Source organism: Oncorhynchus clarkii, chromosome 6 (genome assembly GCF_045791955.1).
Source record: "Oncorhynchus clarkii lewisi isolate Uvic-CL-2024 chromosome 6, UVic_Ocla_1.0, whole genome shotgun sequence".
Classification (NCBI taxonomy): domain Eukaryota; kingdom Metazoa; phylum Chordata; class Actinopteri; order Salmoniformes; family Salmonidae; genus Oncorhynchus; species Oncorhynchus clarkii.
The window spans coordinates 78,659,420-78,679,598 of NC_092152.1; the positions used below are offsets into that span (position 1 = coordinate 78,659,420).

The 20,179-nt window shown below is 40.9% G+C and overlaps 1 protein-coding gene across 2 annotated transcripts; it reads right to left on the minus strand.

Annotated features, from left to right (window-relative positions):
- Positions 1-476: 476 nt before the first annotated feature.
- Positions 477-19,835, minus strand: LOC139411654 (caseinolytic mitochondrial matrix peptidase chaperone subunit Xa). Of its 2 annotated transcripts, none has more exons than XM_071158262.1 (14): positions 19,554-19,835; positions 19,034-19,293; positions 18,354-18,508; positions 17,736-17,856; positions 16,901-17,055; positions 15,005-15,167; positions 13,083-13,256; positions 12,094-12,258; positions 11,177-11,265; positions 10,338-10,502; positions 6,870-7,172; positions 4,910-5,002; positions 4,632-4,738; positions 477-2,330 (listed from the first exon to the last, which is right to left on the minus strand). In XM_071158262.1, the coding sequence occupies exons 2-14, from the start codon at positions 19,083-19,085 to the stop codon at positions 2,243-2,245; spliced, it is 1,830 nt and encodes a 609-aa protein (XP_071014363.1). In that variant the 5' UTR covers positions 19,086-19,293; positions 19,554-19,835; the 3' UTR covers positions 477-2,242. The 2 variants fall into 2 exon arrangements, with proteins under 2 accessions (XP_071014363.1, XP_071014364.1); XM_071158263.1 differs by having other exon boundaries at positions 19,034-19,368; positions 19,445-19,787.
- Between the last annotated feature and the right edge of the window lie 344 nt (positions 19,836-20,179).

Sequence of the window (20,179 nt, forward strand, 5' to 3'; positions counted from 1 at the left end):
CTTAAAGAAAAACTAACAGGTCTGTGAGAGCCGGAATTCTTACTGGTTGGTAGGTGATCAAATACTTATGTCATCCAATAAAATGCAAATTAATTACTTAAAAATCATACAATGTGATTTTCTGGAGTTTTGTTTTAGATTCCGTCTCTCACAGTTGAAGTGTACCTATGATAAAAATGACAGACCTCTACATGCTTTGTAAGTAGGAAAACCTGCAAAATCGTCAGTGTATCAAATACTTGTTCTCCCCACTGTATATCTAATAATATAAATATCTAATAATATAAATATTTACTCAGACAGCCCAATTTGGATCTTTTTCCACTAATTTGCAGAATATCAAGACTGGGCTGCCTGTGTAACCGCAGCCTATAAAAACTGTTGAGGGTCATGTTTTTGGGTGGCTTGGACTAAATAAACCCACCAGGACTGAAGAACACTGGACAACTATAGTTCATCAAACAACCTCTGAACACTCTTAAGTGATTAATATATTTATTAAAGTCTCACATTTACATAAGTTCACAACTATTCAGAGCAAAATAGGGTTGCTGCCACACAGATGGCATCAGTTCTGATGGACTGTACATCACACAATTGCCCAACTCTAAATCAAGACCTTATGCTGTGTTCATAACCAAGTGGGAAGGTGTTATTTACCACATTCAAAACCTACTTGAACGTCCCTCCAACTGGTAATTACTAGTAGGAAACTCATATATCATTCCTGAGCGCCAACTTCTCCCACATGTTGACCTCTGATGTCACCCACTAAGGAAATTACCTCGATAACAGCATTTTAGGCAGTTACATGCAGTAAAACATTATTTATAAAAAGCTATCTATTAATGTTTTTGAACACATATGTTTACAAGCATGATAGCTGTACTTTTAGTTTATGATTGACACAGCTTGTTTGCCATTAGCCAATCAGCGTTTCTCAATGAGTTCAAAGCATGTGAATGCATCCAACTGATATTTACGACTTCACAGCAGGTAATTACCACCTTCCCACTCGGTTATGAACGCAACATAAGCTCCAAGATAAAGTTCCTGTGTAGATTTGAAAGGTTTGGATGGGTGTAACCAACATCACAGAAACCCATAAGAGAAAGACTAAACTGTTACCATATTGCTAACACCTATCAAATCTTCTGAGATCTACACAGGTGCCTAGGGGTTAGGGTCTAAGGGTCAAAGTGGAATTGAGAAAATGATCTAGATTCTAGGCCCTTACTGTCTGAGATTTCAAAATGTTATATCTGTATATAAAGTGTACAAAAAAGCCCAGCTTCTTTTAAAGAAACTGCATTGAATGAACAGTTTCTCAGTGTAGTGTTGAGAAAATCAGACAATGCATTTCTAAAGACTGGTATGTTTTCATTTAAAAACAGCAGTGATGTCATGGCTTCATTAAATGTGTAGGTAGTTCTAAACGGTTCCATAAAGAAACGTCAAAAACAACCACAATGGGAAAATGTGCTGTCTGACATTGTCAAAGCTGATTGGGATCAATTTAAGTCACCCCCCTTATCTCGACCCCAGATATCTTACACGTTTCATCTCATACATGGCATACTAACTGTACATACAGTATACTAGTAATTCCAGTGTTGGATATTTGAAATCCACCACAGAGCAGCCAAACTGATCTTTTTTGAAAAGGTTAACAATTTGACTATAAATACTTGTTCTGTAAAGAACACTGGTTTCTATGACCTGGCTGACCTCGTCAGAGAGTTGTGAAGAAACAAAATGGCTTCCTAAATTACATCAGAAAGACATGGTGGTTAAAACAAGTATCCTATATTTACCTTAATCCTTGACTGTCAAAAATAAAATGGTGTCAAAACGAAATAAGAGAAAATAGATTTTGGACTTGATACAATCCATTTCCATTAAGGTTTCCCAAACAAGTACTTATCACAAAGAGACACTAGCTACTTTATGAGAAAAAGTTGAAGTATCTTTACATTTAAACAGGATAACGTTCTTTCTCCTTTTCTCTCTCTCTGGGAAAGATGGGTAGAGAATACTTGGTTAATGTTAATTAAACCTTTGCAACAATTTGGGAACAAACTTTTTCCGATGTATGAAATTGCATAACCTACATCATCATGATCAACACTGATGTAATTCAGATGACATAATTACATTTGAAGTTACAATAATGGTATTTGTAAAATGCCATAGCTTATTAAATCGAAATGGCAATTTCTGAAGTTCCATTTTGGACTGTTTGTTAGTTGTTGGCTGCATCCGCCTGCCTTGGCCAGCTCTCCTCCTCTATCCCAGAGTCATACTCCTCCTCAGACTCTTTAGCAGGTGCTCTGGAGACACACAAAAAAATATTAAATTCTGCTGCAAATAAATGAAAAGTCATGGTAAAAAACTGTATTTTCAATTAAATTGCTGTGAAACCACACCATATAAGATTTGCATGGGTCCTCAGATCCTCAAAAGGTTCTACAGCTGCACCACCGAGAGCATCACTGCCTGGTATGGCAACTGCTCGGCCTCTGACCGTAAGGCACTACAAAGGCTAGTGCGTACGGCCCAGTACATCACTGGGGCCAAGCATCCTGCCATCCAGGACCTCTATACCAGGCGGTGTCAGAGGAAGGCCCTAAAAATTGTCAAAGACTCCAGCCACACTAGTCATAGACTGTTCTCTCTGCTGCCGCACGGCAAGCGGTACCTGAGCGCCATGTCTAGGTCCAAGAGGCTTCTAAACAGCCTCTACCTCCAAGCCATAAGAGCCCTGAACATCTAATCAAATGGCTACCCAGACTATTTGCAATGCCCTCCCCCCTCTTTTACACCGCTGCTACTCTCTGTTATTATCTATGCATTGTCACTTTAATAACTCTACCTACATGTACATATTACCTCAATTACCTCGACTAACAGGTGCCCCTGCACATTGACTCTGTACCGGTACCCGGTAGAAGTTGGGTGATTTAACAGGACACCGACACAAAACACAGAAGTAAATCAAAAACAGAATGGCTTCAACAGAAGAAAATATGCCTTCTGGAGTGGCCCAGTCAGAGTCCTGACATCAACCCAATTTAAAATGCTGTGTGATGACCTCAAGAGCGGTTCACACCAGACATCAAGAATATTGCTGAACTGAAACAGTTTTGTAAAGATGAATGGTCCAAAGTTCCTCCTGATCATTGTGCAGGTCTGATCCGCAAATACAGAAAACGTTTGGTTGAGTTTATTACTGCCAAAAGGAGGGTCAACCAGTTATTAAATCCAAGGGTTCACATACTTTTTCCAACCTACACTGTGCTGTGAATGTTTACACGGTGTGTATAATTGTTTGTGTTTTATTAGTTTAAGCAGTTATTGTCTATTGTTGTTACTTAGATGAAGATCAGATCAAATTTTATGGCCAATTTATGCAGAAATCCAGGTAATTCCAAAGTGTTCACATACTTTTTCTTGCCACTGTAATCTCCCTATTGTTATGTTACAGCAGCTCTTTCATTACTTATTCCTTTTATTTCTTACTCGTATTTTTCAAACTGCATTGTTGGTTAGTGGCTTGTAAGTAAGCTGTTGTATTCGGCGCATGTCACTAATACAATTTGATTTAGAATTTTGCAATACGCTATTCAAGTGGATGTGTCACACGTCCAAATGTATTATTATTATTGGAGAATTGTCATGGCCGTTTGAGGCCTTAAGCAGCAATCTGGTTTCTAGCAAAGAGAGTAAATAAAGTAGCTAACAAGTTGGCCAACTACCTCGCTAGGATTATTTACGTTAGTTAGCTACCGCTCCTGCTGTCCTTTACTAGCTACTTCTGCTTCATGCCTCTAAAAATGACTAGGTCTCCAGTAAGGTATCCATTTTGATGACTGTTACTTACGCCAAACCCAAACCGGCCGAGCGCTTGCGCCATCGTGCGCAAATTGATTTTGTCCCACCACATCAAACGTGATCACGATACGCAGGTTGAAATATTAAAACAAACTCTGAACCAATTATATTAATTTGGGGACAGGTCAAAAAGCATTAAACATTTATGGCAATTTTGCTAGCTAGCTTGCAGTTGCTAGCTAATTTGTCATATTTAGCTAGCTTGCTGTTTCTAGCTAATTTGTCCTGGGATATAAACGTTGAGTTGTTATTTTACCTGAAATGCACAAGGTCCTATACTCCGACAATTAATCCACACATAAAATGGTCAACCAAATAATTTCTAGTCATCTCTCCTCCTTCCAGGCTTTTTCTTCTTTGGACTTTATATGGCGATTGATATCTAACTTCCATAGTTACCATGATGACCGACCGAACTCAGTTCATCTTTCAATCACCCACGTGGGTATAACCAATGAGGAGACGGCACGTGGGTATCTGCTTCTATAAACCAATGAGGAGATGGGAGAGGCAGGACTTCCACAGCGTTCAGCGTTACAAATAGAACTGACTTCTATTTTAGCGCTTGGTAATGCAGACGCGAGCTGTGTGGATGCAATAATTGAATAACATGTATGTTTAAATTTATTTTGCAACACTCACGCACGTGACGTGAGCGGAGTGGTCAGCATGTTACTTATACACTTTAATACTGTATTGTCCCCAACCGAGTTGAGTCTCAGGTAATTATGAATACTTACTTTACATACACAGGCACTGATTTCCCTTGGACCACGTCTTTGTTCAGCTCAACAGCCATGATGTCTGAGTGTGGCACTTCAAACATGGGTTCAAGAAGCAATTTTTCCTTAAAAAGACAAGAGAAGGAATATTACTCGCCACCATCAAAGGTTTAAGACGTACATTTCAAAATGCATGTAAAACAATTACATTTCATATTCTTAAATATACATTTAAAAATGTAAATCACAATTTATACATTAGTGTACGTTTCAAAATATATATTGGAGGTGCTTACCATAATGGACCTTAGCCCACGAGCACCGGTCTTCCTTTCCAAAGCCAACCTGGCGATGGCTCTCAAGGCATCTGGAGTTACATTCAGTTCACACTGGAATGAGATTAAGGTAATACAAGTGTTAATGAAATCATCACAACTTTTTTGGAGGGCACACACAAAGACATCAGAACCCACAGATGTATGTACACAGACACTAGTGTGTGCACATCCAAACACAGATAAATACAGGAAAGTACGCACACCCTTCCTCCCCCCCACACCACCTCCCCTCCTGAAACACCTTGTCCATGCTGAACAGGGTCTGGTACTGGGGGATGACGGCGTTACTACTACTATCACTGCTACTTATATTACTACTACTACTACTACTACTACTACTACTACTACTACTACTGCTACTCCTACTACTGCTGCTACTACTACTACTTATATTACTACTACTATCACTACTAATGCTACTATTACAACTGCTGCTACAACGACTACTACTATTCCTGCTACTACTACAACTGCTGGTACGACTACTACTACTACTATTCCTGCTACTACGACTACTACTGCTACTACTATTATTCCTTCTACTACAACTGCTGGTACGACTGATCCTACTACTACTAATACCACTGATCCTACTACTACAACTGCTGCTACTACCATAACTGCTACTACTGCTACTTATATCACTACTACCATTACTACTGCTGCTATTACAACTACTACTACTACAACTGCAACTGCTGCTACTACTACAACTGCTGCTACTACTACTACAACTGCTGCTGCTACTACTACAACTGCTGCTACTACTACTACAACTGCTGCTGCTACTACTACTACAACTGCTGCTACTACTACAACTGCTGCTACTACTACTACAACTGCTGCTGCTACTACTACAACTGCTGCTACTACTACAACTGCTGCTACTACTACTACAACTGCTGCTACTACTACAACTGCTGCTACTACTACTACAACTGCTGCTGCTACTACTACAACTGCTGCTACTACTACTACAACTGCTGCTGCTACTACTACTACAACTGCTGCTACTACTACTGCTACTACAACTGCTGCTACTACTACTGCTACTACTACTGATACTACTGATAATGCTGCCGCTACTACTACTACTGATAATGCTGCTGCTACTACTACTACTGATAATGCTGCTGCTACTACTACTACAACTGCTGCTACTACTACTACTACAACTGCTGCTACTACTGCTGGTACTACTACTGATACTACTGATAATGCTGCTGCTACTACTATTACTACTGATACTGCAGCTACTACTACTGCTACGACTACTATCACTACTGCTACTACTGATCCTACTACTGATCCTACTACTATTGATGCTAATACTACATCTGCTGCTACTACTATCACAGCTACTACTATTGCTGCTACTATTACTACTACAACTGCTGCTATAGTACTACTGATGCTACTACTACTGACACTATTACTACTACTGCTGCTACTACTGCTACTCCTACTAATATTACTACTACTACCACCACTTCTATTACTACCACCACTACTACTTATATTACTACTACTACAACTCAGTCCTTCCAGGATTTGGCAGAGATTTGTTGTGATATTTGCAGGCATAAATGCTTTATTTTGCTGCGGCAATTCTAACATTTTGCATGGCAATATGCGATGAGGGAAAATGTTTGTTTGCGTCTGGATCGACTGAATCACATTATGCTGGAAATGTGGGGTGATCGGCAGTTTTATGCAATAATATTGCAATGACTGTTTTATGTACAGAATGGCAAAATCCTGAAAGGACCGATTATTACTACTATGACTATTACTACCACCACTAACCCCACTATTACTTCTACCACCACCACCAGTAACACTAATACTACTACTACTACTACTACTACTACTACTACTACTACCACCACCACTAATAATAACAATAATGAGTCTCCACCTTGTCCATGCTGAACAGGGCCTGGTACTGTGGTATGACAGCATTGCGTGGCTCCGTCAGGATCCTAACCAGGGTCTCCTCATCCAGGCTGTGCAGGGGAACCACCACAGGCAGGCGCCCCACAAACTCGGGGATCATCCCAAACTCTATGAGGTCCCGGGCCTCCACGTGCTTCAAGAGTCGGTCCTTCTCCTTGATCTCCAGCACGGCGTCCATCTCCGCTCCGCTGCTGTTGGCCAGGTCTGCGGCCGCAGCCGCCCGACGCCCCTGTCCCATATTGGACGGCGTTCCGAAGCCAAGATACTGCAGAGAGGAGGAGGGATTCAGGTAAAGAGGGACAGTTCTGCTACTATAGGCTGATGTTGGCTGATTTTGTACTTATATTGCATTGTCTATTTTGTTATTTTTTAAACTTTTCTCCATAATAACAAAAAATATAGTGCATTCGGAAAGTATTCAGACCCCTTGACATTTTCCACATTGTTACGTTACAGCCTGATTCTAAAATGTATTAAATAAAAAATCCTCAGCAATCTTAACACAATATCCCATAATGAGAAAGTGAAAACAGGTTGTTAGAAATTTTAGCAAATGTATTAAAAATAAAAAACAGAAATACCTTATTTACATAAGTATTCAGACCCTTTGCTATGAAAATCGCAGTTGAGCGCAGGTGCATCCATTGAGATATATCTACAAGTTGATTGGAGTCACCCTGTGGTCAATTTAATTGATTGGACATGATTTAGAAAGGCACACACCTGTCTATATAAGGTCCCACAGTTGACAGTGCATGTCACAGCAAAAACCAAGCCATAAGGTCAAAGGAATTGTCCATAAAGCTCCGAGACAGGATTGTGTCGAGGCACAGATCTGAGGAAGGGTACAAAAACATTTCTTCAGCATTGAAGGTCCCCAAGAACACAGTGGCCTCTATCATTCTTAAATGGAAGAAGTTTGGAACCACCAAGACTCTTCCTAGAGCTGGCCACCTGGCCAAACTGAACAATCAGAGGAGAAGGGCCTTGGTCAGGGAGGTGACCAAGAACCTGATAGTCACTCTGACAGAGCTCTAGAGTTTCTCTGTGGAGATGGGAGAAACTTCCAGAAGGACAACCATCTCTGCAGCACTCCACCAATCAGGCCTTTATGGTAGAGTGGCCAGACCGAAGCCGGTAAAAGGCACATGACAGTTTGCTTGGAGTTTGTCAAAAGACACCTAAAGACTCTCAGACCATGAGAAACAAGATTCTGTGCTCTGATGAAACCAAGATTGAACTCTTTGGCCTGAATTCCAAGTGTCACGTCTGGAGGAAACCTGGCACCATCCCTAAGGTGAAGCATGGTGTTGGCAGCATCATGCTGTGTGGATGTTTTTCAGGGACTGGGAGACTAGTTAGGATCGAGGCAAAGGTGAACAGAGCAAAGTACAGAGAGGTCATTGATAAAAACCTGCTCCACAGCGCTCAGGATCTCAGACTGGGGCGAAGGTTCACCTTCCAACAGGACAACGACCCTAAGCACACAGCCAAGACAACCCAGGAGTGGCTTCGGGGCATGTCTCTGAATGTTCCTGAGTGGAACCCAATCAAACATCTCTTGAGAAACCTGAAAACAGCTGTGTAGCAATGCTCCCCATCTAATCTGACAGAGGTTGAGAGGATCTGCAGAGAAGAATGGGAGAAACTCCCCAAATACAGGTGTACCAAGCTTGTAATGTCATACCCAAGAAGTCTCGATGCATCAACAAAGTACTGAGTAAAGGGTCTGAATACTTATGTAAGTGATATTTCAGTTTTTTATTTAAAAAAAATTGCAAATATTTCTAAAAAACTATTTTTCTTTGTCATCATGGGGCATAGATTTAAGGGGAAAAAACTATTTAATCAATATTAGTATAAGGCTGTAACGAAACAAAATGTGGAAAAAGTTTCCGAAGGCACTGTATATACACACACACAGGTGAATCTGCTACGAATACCCAAATCTTCTTGACCGCCCCTTGAACCTTACTAATCCCACCCACATTTGCAGTCTTTTCTGACCCAAGGCTGAATCCTAACTTGAGATAGGCCTATGCACAAATAGCTTGGATTTTCACGCAAATCGTGAAAGGACATTTTTACACACACCAATTTCAAGTTAGGATTGGTTCACAGTAACTGGACTGTATCAGGTTGAGAGCGTTGTAAACACAACTAAAGTTCTCCTCATTTACCTTGTAATGTCATGGCGATACAGTGCCTTCAGAAAGTATTCACATCCCTTTACTTTTTACACATTTCACTGTGTTACTGCCTGAATTTAAATGGATTAAATATACTATTTGGGGTCACTGGCCTAAACACAATACCCCATAATGTCAAAGAGGAATTATGTTTTTAGAAATGTTTACAAATTAATAAAAAAATGTAAAGCTGAAATGTCTTGAGTCAATAAGTATTCAACCACTTTGTTATAGCAAGCCTTAAGTTCAGGAGCAAAGATTTGCTTAACAAGTCACAATCATTTTCATGGACTCACTGTGTGCAATAATAGTGTTTTGAACGACTACCTCATCTCTGTGACCCACACATACAATTAACTGTAAGGTCCCAAGAAGTGAATTTTAAACAGATTCAACCACAAAGAGCAGGTTTACAAATGCCTTGCAAAGAGCACCTATTGTCACGTTCGTCATAACGAGAAGACCAAGGCGCAGCGTGATAAGAATACATACTTCTTTGAATGAAGAATAAACACTGAATAAACATACAAAACGTCAATGCCACTATGCTACACATAGACAATAACCCACAACATACCCTAGGAATATGGCTACCTAAATATGGTCCCCAATCAGAGACAACGATACAAAAACGACACAAGCTACCCTCGTCACACCCTGACCTAACCAAATGTTGCATAATCCAAGTGTGGAAGGTGCTTCTACAAAGTATTGACTCAGAGGTGTGAATACTTATGTAAATTAGATATTTCTGTATTTAATTGTAAATACAATTTGCTAACATTTCTAATAAACACTTTTTTCACTTTTTTTTTTCATTATGGGGCATTGTGTGCAGATGGGTGAGATAAAAAAATATATATATTTAATCCATTTTGAATTCAGGCTGTAACAACAAAATGTGGATTAAATCAAGGGGTATGAATACTTTCTGAAGGCACTTGATCAAATAGCTTCAGTGTCCAGGATACACTGATCCCTGCACTTACAAATGCAACCTTGCCACAAAATGAAGGGTATGTTTGAAATATCAGCCTCCTTATCTAGTCTAGTACATTTGGCCAGAGCCACACAGGGACGGCAGCCTAGTTTCATTCTGTATTGACTGTTATTTGTGTACAGTTTGTTTATTGTATGAACCACTCCACAAGAAATTCCTTTACAGAAAATGTAGTTATTAAAAATTTTAAATTCAATTTAAATAAAATTCGTAATTAAAATGTTGACATTGAAATGTTTACCTTTTCACACTTCCTCATGCTGATGATCCGGTCCAGGCCGTTGAAGGCACCGGAGGCCACAAACAGGATGTTGGTGGTGTCCACCTGGACCGTCTCACCTCTCAGCTTCCTGGAGTTCTTCTCTGGGACGTTGATGATAGTACCCTCCAGGAGTTTGAGTAGACCCTACCAAACGACCACCAAACAGAGGACATTATAAGACACACACAATGTACAATAACCCAGTGTTTCCTAAACCGCTTCTCAACCTCTTCCAAACCTATAAATGTTTTTGCACCAGGAGAAATTCTCTCATTACCTCTCCCCATACTTGAACATCTTTGCCCTAGTCATTTCTGGGCAATCAAACATGCGTCTAGAGCAAATATTGCGAAGGGAGGAAACAGCCAAGATGGTGGAAGGGTAATGAGGGAATTTATCACATGGTGTTAACATGTTTTATTTATTTTTTACTTTTGATTTAACTCAGAGCATTTTTGGATTGTCTGAGTTTCAAGGGCAACTAGACAATGAAAGTTATAAGACACAGGAGCTTTCCAAATAGACAATTAAGGAAGTATCGCCAAGTAAAGTTTGGATGGGAAACCACTGTAACAGGTATGTATGATCCCATGTTGTAATCCTTATGGGAGATCAACAAGTCAACAAGTGTGTTTTTTTACAGACAATGCGGTGAAAGGTCAAGGAAATCTGTTATGAAGCGACCGGATCTACAGGTTTTATAACCGACAGGGCAAACAGTGTTCATGGCAGGACTGTACTGCCTGACAGTGACAGATCTACATATCTATAAATAATCAAACCACTATAATATCTATCTATACACAGTATACACTGACCTGCTGTACTCCCTCACCCCCCACGTCTCGTAACTGGTGGATTCCGGGCACACTGCCAATCTTATCCACCTCATCCAGGAACACGATGCCTGCGAGGGCCAATCAGTGAAGAGAACGAGAACAAATCACCATTCAGAGCGAGTTAGCATACAGTATATCAACATTTGTACCACACAATAATATTTTGCCTCACCTTGGTTCGTCACACATGCAATATATATGTTGCACAGCAGTCATGAAAAATGTGGGCCTACACTGTCTCACTTTTCTATCTTTAAAGGTACAATAGGAAGAAATCACTGCACCATTTCCTGGTTACTAAAGTTCTAATGGTTCGCTTAATTTCAGTGTATGCGACAAAATAAGTATTGAATAGTGTAGAGCATCATTGTACCATCTAAACCACTAAGAAATATATTTTCAATAACTAAAAATATATTGTTTTCAGATGTTTGAAGATGGTATACAAAACTCAAAGTAAAACGAGCAAAAACGGGAAGCACAGAAAAATAGCACACATAGAATGGATCTACCGCTTCTCAGACATACTTTCAATGAGAATGACAGATCTATAACATTTCTATGTGCATTTGGTCGGGTCATCAAAACAGCTGCCTACTGTGCCTTTAATTCAGTTATTTACTTTCAAAAACATCCACTCTTAGGGCATTTAGAGAAGTTGATGTGCTACAAGTACAGTAACTGATAAGCTAGTCGGACAGATTCAGTTTCATAAACTTTTCTTTATCCAATGAAATCATTCAGCATCAAAACTCTACCAACTCTTAGGACAAGGAATGAAGTTGATGTGCTTAAAGTACACTACTTGATAAGATAGTCATACTGATGTCACATGTCACACACAACCACAGGCATTCACATACACAAGCAAGTAAGTAACACATTGTAGCATATACCTTGTTGTGCTTTCTCAACAGAGTTGTTGGCGTCTTGGAGGAGCTTGGCCACCACAGACTCAATGTCTTCGCCCACATAGCCTGCCTGGGTTAGCGTGGTGCAGTCACAGATGGCGAAGGGCACATCCAGGCACCTAGCCAGTGTCTGGGCCAAGAGGGTTTTACCTGCAATATGGATGTCAATCAATGTCAGGCAATAGGAAACACCAACGCATCCATTTTACAACTTTTGTTTAAAGGAATACTACACTAAAAAAGCTTTGTGTTAAAGAGATACTTCAGGATCTTGGCCCTTTATCTACTTCCCCAGAGAGATGAACTCATGGATACCATTTTTATGTCTCTGCGTGCAGTTTGAAGGAAGTTGCTAACTAGCGCAATCACAACAAACTGTGCATGTCAGCAGTCAGCTATTCTAGAGCCCTTTCAGTACAGAGCAAAAACTGAGTGTACTATTGCTTTAACACAATTTGTGTTTCCTGTAATATAGATATCAAAGCCAAGAATCCGATTACAACTTATTTTGTATGTGTTTTGTTAGACCCCTCTTGGGAACGCGTAAGACTACGTACGACTACGCAACAGATGGCATTCATGGTTGTAAAACTAGATGTTAGCGTATAGCAATTGACTTTAGATTCATGTCAGAAATCGTGACAGTAATGCCATCTGTAATGCCATAACTGTGTCACCTTATGCAGAGCAGTGCAGGGTGAATTCAGGCCCTTGGCACAACTCTTACTGTCCGTGTCATAACTGTGTAAAGTCAGTTTCCATCTACCCTTATGAGCATTTATGACAACTGCTACTGTATGTCATTACTACCCTACGTAGGCCTTATGACAGTGTAGGGCCAATTAAAGAGCTGACCCAATGACAAACTGTTTAATCACAGAGTGACAGAGGAGACTCTACTCAAAGTAGTACACTATAGTAGAAAAATACTTCCCTTATAGATTGGCACGTGCTCCAATTCTTCCAAAGCTCACCTGATCCGGTGGGTCCCAGCAGCACGATGTTGCTCTTCTCCAGTTTGATGTTGGCGTGGTGAGAGTCGAGCACCTCGCCCCCCCTCTTCTCCTGGGCAGGCTGCTGGCTCTGCTGCTGCACTGACGCACCCAGCGCATTGCCATGGGGATTGATCCCAGCGATCTGCAGCAACTCTGAAAGAACAGACAGAGAGAAGGTAAAGAAAGGGAGGGAATGGAGAGGCAATAGGGGAGAGAGAGAGGTCAGCGAGGAATGTAGTGCGCTATATAGGGAATAAGGGTGTTGTGTAGAGATACTGTGAGAGTGAATAAATATTGGACTAAGGCACAGTGTATTGTTACTGTGTGGAGAGATATATATACCATGTGCATGATTAACAACTAGGCCACTATCTGTCTGTCTGTATTTCTGCTTGATTGTCTTTGTCTGTCTGTATTTGGCCACCATATCTCTCTCTCTGTCTGTCTGTCTGTCTGTCTGTCTGTCTGTCTGTCTGTCTGTCTGTCTGTCTGTCTGTCTGTCTGTCTGTCTGTCTGTCTGTCTGTCTGTCTGACTGACTGACTGACTGACTGACTGACTGACTGACTGACTGACTGACTGACTTACTGTAGATGTCTGAGAGAGGTAACATGGGAAAGAGACTATTAGCGAGCTAGAGACCATTTTGGTGAGAGAAGTGCTGAAAGCCTCTGGCTGCATGTAACTGATATTCTGTACGAGTTACTGTACCACTTACTTGTCAATCTGTGTTCATCCTCTTGTCTTCTCTAGCTCCACAGAACGAGAGTGAAAGTTATCATCTGACACTGTCACTAGTAGTGTTATCTGACATTGTCATTATCCCAAAGTCCTGTTCAAACAGGACTTTGGGCTAATGGGGTGACAGGAAGCCTAGTGGTTAGTGCGTTGGACTAATAACCGAAAGGTTGCAAGATCAAATCCCTGAACTGACAAGGAAAAAATCTGTCGTTCTGGCCCTGAACAAGGCAGTTAACCCACTGTTCCTAGGCCGTCATTTAAAATAAGAATTTGTTCTTAACTGACCTGCCTAGTTAAATAAAGGTTAAAAAAACTGGGAAAACCTTAAAGTAACTGTCCAGTGAAAAGCTCTCTTTTAAAAGTTCATATTGTTAACTCATACCCAAATAATGTTGTTGACTCATCATATACTCACTCGTATTAGTGGCCAAAGCATAAATTGGAGAAAAAACACTTAAAATCACCTCAAACTTTTATCTCAAACAAGCCATTTAAAAAATGCTGCTATTTCCTTATAGAGGAGGATTTCATCAAGCTGACCAATCAGCTGTCTACCCACATGAACATTTCTTATGACCGGTATACGCCATTCTGTTGTTTGGGTACGCCCACACCCCTCTTAACATACTTAATGACCATTTTTGGGAAGGAAAACTATTTCACTTATATTGTAATTAATTATTGGTCATATTTTATAGAAATCTGGAAACCCTGGGTCGTTACTTTAAATCCATGGACGAGGAAGGACTGCAAGAAGCCATTGTACACATGCCAAACCATTGCAGAGGAGCCTGCAAGAGAACACTTCATCCTACCATTCATTCCATTCAGCTGTGATTCTGTTTTACATTACAAATGGCTAAGGCATTTTGTTAACCTGAGTGAATGGCATGCTGTTACATTTCAAGGTGCACAGTAGAAAAAAACTGCCACTGCACATAGTATGCATCTCGATAGTATAAAGTCGCTTCCTCTAATCTCCTCTTCTTCTTCTGCACTGATTTGAAGACATAGGATAGCTACTCAATAGTTCCTTTCACCTGTCAAGTCATTCACATAGGTGCAGATGGAGGAAATAAGTAGCGAGGAAGGGAGAAGGCCATTTCAGACAAATGAAATACAGAGTCAAACTGGAGATAGACAGCTCAGGGACAGTACCAACCTCGTGGAGTAAGGGAGGCCTGCTTCTCCACCTCCGCCTGTGGCTTGGTGTCCGCTCCCGGAAGGTTATTGTAGATGCGCTTGTAGTGGTTGTAAACAGCCACCGCCAGCACTTTCTTTGCATAGGACTGTCCAACAACGTACTTATCCAGGTAGGCATAGATCTGAAAGACAATTTGGTAACACTTTACATAAAGCATAATGCATGATGCTGTTATAATGCATTACAAGACTTATCATAAGCATCAATGACTCTCCTTACAATGTCACATTATAATAATCTTATAATGATCCTAAAAGAACAGCCATTTTGAGTCAGTTGAAAATGTCCCACATACAGTGAAAAAAACATATTATAAGCCTTATAATAATACATTCATTATAAAGGCTCATACAAGCCAATAACAAGATATAAAGCATTATATCTACAGGCTTTAAAGGGCCAATCGTTGATTTGTACATACGTTTTGGGATTTTGAATTTGAGAGTGTCTACATTTCTCCAGCCCCATTCCCCAACCATAGCTGTTTACACAAAAAAGTGGCAGGATGGCCGCATTGTTGTTGTTTGAATCCCAGATTGCCCCAGTGAGTAAAGTGTTATGTAAAATGTTACCAATAAGTCCTGCAGACAGTTTATAGACACATGTCCCTCTTTGGTGCTTTTGTCGTACAATCTCTACTTGTTCTTCTTTCAGTGGTATGGCGGATGTTACAAAGCCCGGTAAGCTATAACTTAACATGGATGACTGAACCACCCGTTGTCTGGCAGACACAACAAGTGGATGTGTTGGGACATTGCAAGAGGACAGACAGTAGCTGGAAGGGTTGAATGCAGTTTGAATGAGATGTATCAGCCTGATTTCACATTATTGTGATTATTTTGGTAACACTACTTAAAGCCTGCAAGTATAATGCAGTTATAATGCATCAAGACCTGTCATAAACTTATATGACCCCCTTATAATGTCTAATAATCATCCTGATTACCATATACTTTTTAAAAGTCTGTATGTTTATTGGATAGAGAGAGATACAGGTGAAAGATAGAGGAGTGTCCTGAAATAGCAGTGGACCGGATTAGAACCCATGCTGCAGCGGTATGTGTGCACCTGAGGCAGTGGATTAGAACCCATGCTGCAGCGGTATGTGTGCACCTGAGGCAGCGGATTAGAACCCATGCTGCAGTGGTATGTGTGCACCTGAGGCAGTGGATTAGAACCCATGCTGCAGTGGTATGTGTGCACCTGAACCCATGCTGCAGCGGTATGTGTGCACCTGAGGCAGCGGATTAGAACAGCGGATTAGAACCCATGCTGCAGTGGTATGTGTGCACCTGAGGCAGCGGATTAGAACCCATGCTGCAGCGGTATGTGTGCACCTGAGGCAGCGGATTAGAACCCATGCTGCAGCGGTATGTGTGCACCTGAGGCAGCGGATTAGAACCCATGCTGCAGTGGTATGTGTGCACCTGAGGCAGTGGATTAGAACCCATGCTGCAGCGGTATGTGTGCACCTGAGGCAGTGGATTAGAACCCATGCTGCAGTGGTATGTGTGCACCTGAGGCAGTGGATTAGAACCCATGCTGCAGTGGTATGTGTGCACCTGAGGCAGCGGATTAGAACCCATGCTGCAGTGGTATGTGTGCACCTGAGGCAGTGGATTAGAACCCATGCTGCAGCGGTATGTGTGCACCTGAGGCAGTGGATTAGAACCCATGCTGCAGCGGTATGTGTGCACCTGAGGCAGTGGATTAGAACCCATGCTGCAGCGGTATGTGTGCACCTGAGGCAGCGGATTAGACCACCAGACCATCCTACTTTTCTTCTTGTCCCACTTGTTAACACTTTACTTAAAGCCTGCAGGTATAATGCATTGTAAGACTTGTCCACTGTACCTTTTTAGGAGGAGGGGGAGGTTTCTGCTGGAAGGCCAGTTTGACGGCCTCGTTGGCTGCTTCCTGCTCCTTATTGAGACTCTTGCTGGAGTCGGTCTCTGACAGCACCACAAAGAAGTGATGACATTTCTCACATTTCACAAAGCGGGTTGAAGCTAGGAAGAGGGAGGGGGGAAGGATGTTATGGCACCAACTAAGCCGGATCATGATATTGCTAGTGGGGGCATAAGCACACAAACTAGACCTGTGTTACACTTAGCTGCTCTGTGACTATGGCCCATTTGTTACATAAGGACTTTATTTGTTAGTAACACGCAATATGTCTGACAGCTGTTGCCCAGTAGTCTGGCATTCCCTATAGATGTGTGAGCTGCACTGAGCCAGTAGATACTAGGTAAAGCAGATCAGTTGAAAGCTGGAGTAACACCATATTCTCTTAAATGCTGTCCCTTCCACATGATGTGCATGTCATTCAGACTGGTACTGGTACTTGTACATGTTATACACCATATGTTCAATTAATTCAAATAAATTAAAAGAAAGTAAGTGTCAAGGTCACTGCACAGTTTGCTAGCCTGGGTTCCCAATCTGTTTGTGCTGTCTTGCCTACTCGTATGGTCAATTGGCATATTTTTGGTATAACAACGACCATATAGGAGTTGGCCATACAGCACAAACAGACCTGGGACCAGGCTAACAGTTTGCTGTTTGTTTCAAAGCACTTTTCAAAGCACTCAATTTCTCATAATTGAGATTTGCTCCTGTGCCAAGCTTGACCGTACACAAATCCTAACCTCTCTTGTCAATTCCTCTAGAAGAAAAGTAAAACACGTACACACAAAGGTTTCTACATGTGTGCAGGCATCTCCACACTTAGGACAGCGTAGCTGGCTGCCTCCTTTTCCGGAGCCACCAGAAGCTCCTCTTTTCCCACTTCCTGCATCACCAACTGACTTCTGTCAAGAGTGGAAAAGCAGAGAATGTAGATTAGGTACTGTAGCTCCTACTGGGACTAGATCATTCACCATGAAGGAAGTCATGAAGATATTATAACATTCAATGAACTTTACTTATAGCCAACAGATATTTTTTACATTATTATTTTATTTGACATTTATTTAACTAGGTAAGTCAGTTAGGAACAAATTATAATCTTCAATGACAGCCTAGGAACAGTGGGATAACTTCCTTGTTCAGGGGAAGAATGACAGATGTTTACCTTGTCAGCTTGGAGATTCAATCTTGCAGCCTTTCGGTTACTAGTCCAATGCTCTAACCACTAGGCTACCTGCCTAGGCTACCACTCGGCTACCTGCCTAGGCTACTTGCCGCCCCAATGCATTATGATGTGATTGCAATTCATTGTAAGAATTGTCATCATAAGCATGTGTAACCTCCTTATAATGTCTTATTAATAGTAACAACATGTTAATAAGGCCTGATTTTGACATACCTTTCCTCCATCACCGGACCCATCTTTGACATCTTTTGATGAAAAACATACAGATGATTCGGAGAAGGATCTCACAGGAACTCTTCTGGTTAATCGGACTTCAGGTGTTCCTGGTCTGCTAATAGAAAATAACTGGACTCTGGTGGAAGAGATACCTGTGAACGTACAAGCAGATTCAATCAACTGACATACTGTTAATGTACATTTTCTAAATCAGCAAAGCAAACGTTGAGCATATTACTAATCAATAGATAAAAACACCTACATTTCCTCATACGTGTCAAATATGAATGCATAAGGGGGCACGTCGCTGAAAGTTCCCCTCAACATACATGTATTCATAACATGAAAATGTTGACAAAGTCTTTGGATAAATAACTAACTGTAATGCATGCACCACCACTGTATGGTTCTTTCTTGCGTAACAACACTGTAAGTCAAGTTCACATCAGCTTAGCTAGCTTTAGCTACAAGGCTAGCAGGTAGATGTTACAGGTTACAACTTTGCAAAACAACTATGTTACCCCATTTCACATTAGTTTGCTTTTCTCAACACCTCATAATCATTATTTGTTCTGTATTTGAACATTATATGATTGTGCAACTTGCAAGCTGACTGGCTAGAAGACTAACGTTAGCTAGCTAGCCAGCAAGTTAGCTAGCTAGCAAAATATGCTTACCTTTTTGAGAAGTTATGAACAATCTCGCCGCTGATCTGCATGTGCATGACATTCTTTTATTTAAGTCGACAGAAAAGATAGAAATAGGAATGTGGGGAATATCACAGAGTAATAAAAAATAACTAGCCAAAGTATATGTTGACTGGCAGGCTAGCTAGCTAGCTTAGCTGGCTAACGAACCAGCAGTAGCGTTGGTAAATAGCGCACACTGTTTAGTTTAGCCAGCATTAACGTATCCAGTCTGTGTGTCTGGTCCGAACCTGTAGAAAAGGAGTTGAAAATAGAATGTAATTATAATGCAGAACAATACCCATAATATGAATGTGTTATTATACCTGGAGACTACATCTAGTTAGAGAGCGGAGACTAGTGTGACAGAACAATACCCATAATATGAATGTGTTATTATACCTGGAGACTACATCTAGTTAGAGAGCAGAGACTAGTGTGGCAGAACAAGTATCAAGTAGCTTAACGTTCTTGCTAGCTTGCCAATAAAGTAGTCTAAACATATACTTACGATTATGCTGGCTTGAAAGCCAAACAAATACAATCATCGATGAAATGTAAATCAAGTGACACTGTCATGCTGTCAATACCACAGAGGGTGCGAGTTACACAACCCTCGTGTGTTTTCTTATGTGACAGTGTGTTCTTGAGTGATGTAACCAATGAATGGTGTTATGATGGGCCATTCAGAAGAGAGCAGAAAAAACGTATACCCTTTGTACAGTATATTGTAGATTGTAGATCTAGAACAACCAGAATAAGAGCAGTATTAAATATGACTCTGGATTCGAATAATCTGGACAACCAATATTTATACTTCAAGAGAGGATGAACAGAATACACTTCCCCGTACAGCTATTATTATTGGCTTGAGCTCAAGGGCGATTCCACGCCAGGACAAACAAAAAATATTTAGGTTATCTCAGATTTTTCTGGCAATTCTCACATAGAAACTTCACTGGGAGGAAGTACGTTTGACTTGCTTTTTACATTTGTATCACAATTTATTTAATAAAAAAATATGTATCTTGATGAAAGTGGCTATTTTAGGTCTCTTTTAGACCTACACTATGATCTGTGAATGGTACATAATACAGTCAGACAACATCTTGGTGTCATTACACTCCTTATAGTGTG

Excerpts from the sequence above, each read along its gene's own strand:
- LOC139411654 (XM_071158262.1), bottom strand. The coding sequence starts at position 19,085 with ATGTCATGCACATGCAGATCAGCGGCGAGATTGTTCATAACTTCTCAA. Across the intron at positions 13,257-15,004 it reads GGCCTCCCTTACTCCACGAG|AGTTGCTGCAGATCGCTGGG; the intron begins GTTGGTACTGTC and ends CTGTTCTTTCAG. Across the intron at positions 11,266-12,093 it reads TGTTGAGAAAGCACAACAAG|GCATCGTGTTCCTGGATGAG; the intron begins GTATATGCTACA and ends TGGCCCTCGCAG.